The sequence below is a fragment of the Doryrhamphus excisus genome, chromosome 9 (genome assembly GCF_030265055.1).
Source record: "Doryrhamphus excisus isolate RoL2022-K1 chromosome 9, RoL_Dexc_1.0, whole genome shotgun sequence".
NCBI classification, from domain to species: domain Eukaryota; kingdom Metazoa; phylum Chordata; class Actinopteri; order Syngnathiformes; family Syngnathidae; genus Doryrhamphus; species Doryrhamphus excisus.
Window position 1 is genome coordinate 6,055,455 of NC_080474.1, and position 7,694 is coordinate 6,063,148.

A 7,694-nucleotide genomic window follows, 5' to 3' on the forward strand; every position below is an offset into this window, starting at 1 on the left:
GGGCGTGTCTAATGACGTATCCAAACTCCGGCATGTTCTCGACGCTCTATTTCTTCTCTCAGCTGATTGTGACGTAATGCGCACAGCTTAGACAGCACACAAAGACGAAAACGAGGCCGAAGAACCGCAAGTTTCCCCCCGCGTTGCCACCGGTGGAGAGTAGCGAAAGGCCGTCCTCCATGCTGAGGGGGCGGTGGAGAGACATTTAAGGGAGGAGACTCTTCTACAGAAAACCGCTATCTCCCTGTCAACAACGGCCGCTTCTGACAGGCTGACACGGTAGGTCAGGTTACACGTTGGGGGGGAAGAGACATATGCCTTTTAACTTTTGTACTTGTGTGTCACCAACACACCAAATTAGACTAATACTTGTAGGCTCAAGTAGATAACGTGTACAGGTTTGTGTGAGTGGGACGCCATTGCTCTACAAATACACTAACGCAAGCTCCCAGGGGCCTCGGTGTTGCGTTCAGGGCTTTGCCATCAGTTTGGAAACCCCCCAGTCAGTGCTGGTAGTCAGTTGGCATGACATACTTGTACGATTGCGTTTGTTTGTATTGAGATGATATTTCATTTCAAAGGAGTTTTTTTGATTGAGGGGTATTACTGTTTTTCTTATTATAATTATTATTATTTTTATTATTATGTTTGGTGGGAACTCTTTAAACTACAGTATAACCCCTCTCACACAGCCAAATACTGTTAACTAAACCATTATTAGTGCAGTGCAGTTGGACACCAGTGAAAACTGCAATGGGAATAAGCAATACTAATAATACTACAATACTACAATTAAAACTAGAGATTGTGCAATAATATAGCCTATAGGTTATGCTTTGGTACATGTCAATAAATTGTAATACCATGCAAAACTTAATTTCAGGAGGTCAGTTCAGACTAACTAAATACAAAGAGACCAATTAAAACACTTTCGTTGCTCACTTTTTTTTAATGAGATACTGAATTTGGGACAGTAATTATCTCTGTGCATGTACATTTTTAAGCCTGACATGGGATTTGATCTTAGAGGTGCATGCGTAACTACTGCATTCATCTCCTCGTCTGCGATTTTAATACCACATGGTCACATTTTGTTATTTTGATGATGGTAGAATACTTGTTTGTCCTATCAAAGTTCATCCTTGACATTGTTCCAAATAAAACTGTCCCAGATTCCATCCCGGGAGCGGCGTCGAGAGGGGTGAAAGGAGGCGACATGGTGGATTACTACAACATCTTGGGAGTATCCAAAACAGCCTCTCAGGATGACATCAAGAAGGCGTGAGTATCGCCGCGTCTTCTCAAATGTTAGGACACCTTGTACAAAAGTGTGATGTCACAAGCTTGGCGGTAAAAGTGGAAAAAGCCCGTTAGTATGAACTTCCCTCTTTGTTCTTCCCCCCCCCCCAGTTTTTGTTGTTTTTTCCAAATATTTGAATTTTCTTCTTAAATAACATTCATAATGCTCTTTTTGTAGTATTGTGACTTTATTCTTGTAATATTTTAACTTCTCCCAACCCAATTTCCCTTGATTTCTTTTAACTTGATTTTGTTTTCTTTTTTAAATGAAAATATTTATTTAAAATTTCAACTCTATGCTACTAAAAGTATATTATTTTTGATTATAATATTACAATTTTATTCATCAAATATTCTGGCTTAATTCTCCTAACATTATAACTCTCATCATACTTAAAATAATTAATTTTTTCCTGAATATTTAAACTCTATGCTGCTAAAATTGCATGATTCTTTCCTCATAATAGTACCATGTTATTCCTGTAAAAGTACTCCTTTTCTTGTCAGATTACCGCATTTTTTTGACTTGAGTTTTGAATAATATCTTCACATTTTCCCATTTTTTTTCTTGTTTTCAGGCCACGCTTTGAACACACCTGTTGTATGAAAACAACAATGCTCACTTTTGACTGACAACAGTACTGAAACAGTAGTACAACAGTAATATTTGTTTATGTTTGCCCTCAGGTACAGGAAACTGGCACTAAAATGGCATCCTGACAAAAATCCAGACAATAAAGAGGAAGCGGAAAAGAGGTTTAAAGAAGTGGCCGAGGCATATGAAGTGCTCTCTGACCGTAAGTTCTGTAGTATGTTGACATGTGGGTCATGTCATATGTATATCTGTGACTGAAAATCCTCACAGAGTTTCACTTCTTCATTTTTTCTTGTGTGATTGTGTGCACTTTCACTGATGATTTGTATTCTCTTGTGCAGAGAGTAAACGTGACGCCTATGACAGATACGGAAGTGATAGAATGAGACACTCAGGTATAGATAAAAGGGCTCGTTGTCCTCTGTTACCCCATCCTTGCCCCTGATGTTGTGATACTTTCTCATTCTTATGCAGGGCAGCTCATGCAAAACACGCACTGGGCACAACAGACTAGAAAGAAAAGAGAATAAACTAGATTTGATAGTGTAATGGTACAGCTGCTGCTTTTTAAGACAGTGGGGATTGTTCCAAATTCTGTTAATTTGTTATTTTGCACTAAAAATAATTATACATATATATATATGGATGAATACAATTCTGCTTAGAGCTCCAATTTTGCTAGCAGCAGCCCTGCTCTTAACTCTTTTGCCTTCTTAATTACTATTTTTGTTTTTCTTGTTGTTGAATTCAAGCCGTACCATTTTCTTTCCATGCAGGCTCATACAGCCCAGACTTTCCTTCAGATTATCCAGGGTTCAACTTCACATTCCGCAGCCCAGATGAGGTTTTCAGAGAGTTTTTTGGAGGCCAGGATCCTTTCGCCAGCTTCTTTGGTTAGTCATGTAATAAGACCAAAATGTACTTTACATTTCTTTTTTTTTGCTCATGCAATAATAACAATAAAGAAAAATGTAACAATGATTAAAAACATTGTGTTTGTGGAAGATTGTGGAAACAGCAAAGCAGTTTGTACAATTTTTCATTGCTAATTTTCCTTAGATGAATTTTCATCATTTGGCGGTCCATCTTCCCGCATGGGGCCCAGTCGGTTCTTCTCCTTCCCTTCAGCAGGAGGTAAACTTTGCACACACACCATCACATTGTCGCATATTACAAAATACAAGTGGTCTTTGGTTTATGGTCTTCCAGCCATAACACCAGCAACCTTTCCCACTAATAAGCAATGTCATCCTTACCCAGTTGTAGCTGCAAATGAGGCTGGTGTTAATTTTATAATAAATGTCTTTGATTGAAACTGTTCAAATTCCAGGCCATCTTTATGTCCTTTCTCTGATTTTCTTCTTCTTCTTCAGCTGAATTTACATCATTTTCATCCATGGGTGGTTTTCCTGACATGGGCAGTATGGCCGGAGGCAATTTCAAGTCTGTGTCTACGTCCACTCGCATCATAAATGGCAAACGCACTACCACCAAAAAGTAAGAAATATCTTTTATAAGTAAAACATGACTCTTATGCAAAGCCAAAAACTATTTAAAATCTTCTTTTTGTTTGTTCTTTTTGTTTATTGTAGTTGTATTGCTGTTGTAATTCATAGTTTTTATTACAGTGGAACCTCTAAGGTTGAATGCAATCTGTGTGCCAATGCTAGTCAACTTCTGGTCGACTCCCTCGGCAGTTGCCTCGCAAGTTATAGTTTTTCTAAATTCTATTCATTCATAAATCAATTAATACATTTTCAAGCATAAACATGTCTAAATGAACCCAAATCTATATTTTAAGGCATTCAGGAGACTCATTCAAAGAGGTGATGAATGTAGTATTCTACACCGGTCACTCGGTGTCAGTAATGTTACTGTGATGTTAAGTGGGACACACAAGCACCAGACTTGATCGCCGCATCAACAGGCTTTTATTGCAGGTTTGAATTGTCTCACAATGTTATGGCCATAACCCACGCCAAGCAAATTTCTGTCCACACCATCAGAACACATTTACAGCAACACACACCAGTACGAGTCTTATTTATTTTTTAAAAGAATAATTTATTCTTATTATGTCTACTATATTAGGTAATACAAGTGTAAAGTTCAATATAGGGGTGTTATTCCATGTATAGAGGGCTCTAACAAGGTTAAAATCGTTTTCTATGCTCTCGCTATGAAAAGATTCCATTTATAAATTAAAAAATAAAAATAAATACAAGGGCGGTCTAGTGGTTAGAGCGCAGACCTCACAGCGAGGAGACCAGGGTTCAATTCCACCCTCGGCCATCTCTGCGTGGAGTTTGCATGTTCTCCCCGTGCATGCGTGGGTTTTCTCCGGGTACTCCAGTTTCCTCCCACACTCCAAAAACATGCTAGGTTAATTGGCCACTCCAAATTGTCCATAGGTATGAATGTGAGTGGTTGTTGGTCTATATGTGCCCTGTGATTGGCTGGGGGCCAGTCCAGGGTGTACCCCGCCTCTCGCCCAAAGACAGCTGGGATAGGCTCCAGCACCCCCGCAACCCTTGTGAGGAAAAAGCGGTAGAAAATGAAAATAAATGAAAATAAATACAAATTCAGTTATTTTTGCCGGGTCTCAAACCATTGAAGTATCTGTTATGTGTCTTTTCTTTAAAATGTTCCCTCTTTCAACCTGTGTTAACTGGGACCCTTACATCCATCCATCCATCCATTTTCTATAATGCTTATCCTATCCCAGTCGTCTACTGGCGAGAGGCAGCGTACACCCTGGACTGGTGGCCAGCCAATCATAGAGACAAACAACCATTCACACTCACATTCATTCCTATGGACAATTTCCAATGGAATGTGGGAGGAAACCGGAGTAACTGGAGAAACCCACGCATGCACGGGGAGAACATTGCAAACTCCACACATTGTTCTGTGTGTGAAGAAATAAACCACACACACACATAATGAAGATTAAAGGATTCCTTGGCCAGAATCTGTTTATAGTTTCCAACGTTATCTATTATTCACAGAGACTGAGTCACCACCATGCTTTTGTCTTTGTGATATGCGTACTTCCTTTTAGGATTAAAGAGAACGGACAGGAAAGAACAGAGATCGAGGAAGATGGCGTGTTGAAGACCGTGCTCATAAACGGTAAATTGATCACACATTGTTCACAGATTGATCGTGAAGAAATGTACCAGTCCAACTGGCTTTATTGTGTTTCCCCCCAGGTGTGCAGGATGACATGGCACTTGCACTGGAGCTGAGTAAGCGAGACGGCCAACCCCATCAAACACCCTCAAATCCTTCAATCCAAAACAGATCACCCCTCAACACGAATAGAAGCCGTCTCGGCACGCATTCTGCAGCCACGCATCGCTCATTTAGCGCCGCCCCTTTCTACAACTACGGAGGCATTGCCGGTGGTGAGCAAGATGAGGACGATGAAGATCTGCAGATGGCGCTGGCGTGCAGCTTGTCAGAAATGGAAGCCCAGCAGAGAACAGCTGCTCCAGACTTCATATCAGGTGCCGGGGGAGGGGTCAGGGCTGTGATTGAGAGAGCCGATGGCCACACAGGAGGCAGGGTAGTTGAGACACAATATCCAAACACTAGTGACACAAAAGTTGGAGAAGGGGACAGAGAGGATCAGGTGGGAATGGATTCAGAACCTGGAGGCGGGATGGCTCAAGGCCCTGCCACGGAAAGCAGCGATGGTAGCATGAAAAAGAAAAAGTGTTTATGCATTGTGTGCTAATGCAGCACTGCATCAATTTAATTACATTTATCATTTTGTCTGTATGTCAAGAGATCAACCCAATCTCAAGGGTTGAAATATCTAACAACTCTACATGTTGCATGCACATAAACACTAAAGATTCTTGATAAAATATGTGCAGATTTGCCAAATTTTCCTTCAAAATGTTCATTTCAACAAGGGGGGAGGGATTCCTGGTGTGTGCGTGTGTTTGCGTTTGTGACAAAATGCATAATTTTCTGCATGCATGTGTGTTTATGGGTCTGTTGAGACCGTGCCATAGTATTTTACACATACTTATTGATTATCAGCCCAAAAATAATGGATCTAGCTATGAAAATTCCATATTCTTTTGTTCTACCAGCTGTGAAATAGTGCTCCACTAAGTCTCCAGTAAGGTTTAGCGCTGGAGAGAACGGTCAGCCCACCAGCCCAGGTCCAGCAAGATCCAAGCAGTCTCTGAAGTGAAACTTTAGACTTAACCTTCCTAATAAGCCTGCAATGGAGGCAGTGTCAATGATCAGGGAACTTCCCTTTCGACTAATCTTGTCTAGGAGGGCTGGGCTGACTCATAATGAAACTTTGTTTGTGTGGCTTTAATTAAAAACAACAGGGTGCCTTTGTTCCAGGTAAAAGGTCTTGTGATTGTGTTATCGCTCTGTACATATGTTGCACTACCCACCCGAAAACAGAGCGGTAAAAAATTCCATTCCTAACAGTCACAAGACAAATGTGGTTTGCCAAAGACCTTCATCTTTGAGACATGAAACATTTCAGCACTTTCCATTGCCGATAACCTAATACTAAATGCCGCGTAAGCTTCTAAATAAGGAGAATGCATCCAGTTAATGAAAAAACAATATTCCTTTTGGGACTAAATGCTTCAACATGATCAATGCTTCAACTTACATTTGTGCCATGCAATGCAACTAAATGGATGGTTTCAATTTGTATGCTCTTGGTGCCTTTGCATGCCTTAGTAACTCCATTAATGGCCGATTTACCAATCCTGACACAGTATTTAAAAAACATTACTACAGTTAAATGGCTGTAGTAGATGTACTGTGATGTACTGTTCTACATATATTGTTGGGTGCTGACTCAATAAGTGCTAAAAACCTAAGCTAATTAAACTATTTCTAGATACGTTGTCATGCCCACTGTCTGAGAAGCACTTCTATATACGAATACTGAAATGACACATTTTTGCACACAAATAGTACTTACTTGTGACATATACAGTATTACAGTATAAAGTTTATTTATTAAACTTTGCCAAAGTTTTGCCAGAGTCTCTGGAAAAGATAACATCATGACTCAACATCAGCAGAAAGGAATAATCATTGGAAAGTAACTGCTTTTCATTGTACTTGTCTGTTTTCTTGTCTCTATGATGACGTTTGTTCCAAATCCAATAACAAATAAAGGTTGGATATTTCATTTGTGGTTTGATTAGTTTTTTACATATTTGATTTACAGCACACAGATTTAGGAGAACATTATAGTTTTTGGATAAAATATTCTGATCATGGCAATATTTGATTTCTCCTTTCTTTGTACATTTGAAAAAAATAACTTTCTTACCATTGCAGACTCAGACTTTGAGGCCTTCACCAGCTAACCCCATTGGCTCGCGCTGCACTGCGAACATGCGCCTCATCTTTCGGTAAAGTGTGCAGCATGGGCTATATTTTATCCACCATATAAGTCAAAATTTGTATTCATAAATCATATTTCTACTTCTACAGGCAGCCCATGATGCACTCTGTCACGCCTCTCCTCTCCATGGTTTCTACGTGATGAATGTTACAAAAGTCTGCTTTATATAGTGTGGATGTCTGTGAATGAAGTGGGAACGACTGGAATTTGATTGGATCATCTCTGAATCGAACGATTCGTGTTGATTTTGTGAAGAAAAAAAAAATGCACACCCTATGAGAAAATGTATCCCAACAATTACAGGCTCATACCAAAATTATTTTAATTTAAGGGAAATAAAGCATTTCCTTCAGTTTTTGTCTGTTGTGTTTACTTTAAGGCAAAAAGACTGCCACGTTTTTT

General features: G+C 39.7%; 1 protein-coding gene across 1 annotated transcript; it reads left to right on the plus strand.

Annotated features, from left to right (window-relative positions):
- Nucleotides 1–25: 25 nt before the first annotated feature.
- On the plus strand, nucleotides 26–7,644 carry dnajb2 (DnaJ heat shock protein family (Hsp40) member B2). Its single transcript, XM_058082503.1, has 11 exons — nucleotides 26–279; nucleotides 1,173–1,281; nucleotides 1,987–2,096; nucleotides 2,236–2,289; nucleotides 2,671–2,787; nucleotides 2,954–3,028; nucleotides 3,268–3,391; nucleotides 4,956–5,026; nucleotides 5,107–5,403; nucleotides 7,226–7,299; nucleotides 7,382–7,644. Exons 2-10 carry the CDS (start codon nucleotides 1,217–1,219, stop codon nucleotides 7,252–7,254), a joined length of 942 nt encoding a protein of 313 aa, XP_057938486.1. The 5' UTR covers nucleotides 26–279; nucleotides 1,173–1,216; the 3' UTR covers nucleotides 7,255–7,299; nucleotides 7,382–7,644.
- The last annotated feature ends 50 nt before the right edge of the window (nucleotides 7,645–7,694 follow it).

Bases quoted from the DNA above. Each gene is read 5' to 3' on its own strand.
- dnajb2 (XM_058082503.1), top strand. From the start codon at position 1,217: ATGGTGGATTACTACAACATCTTGGGAGTATCCAAAACAGCCTCTCAG. The intron at 2,290-2,670 runs GTATAGATAAAA...CTTTCCATGCAG, and splicing joins TGATAGAATGAGACACTCAG to GCTCATACAGCCCAGACTTT. The intron at 3,029-3,267 runs GTAAACTTTGCA...CTTCTTCTTCAG, and splicing joins CTCCTTCCCTTCAGCAGGAG to CTGAATTTACATCATTTTCA.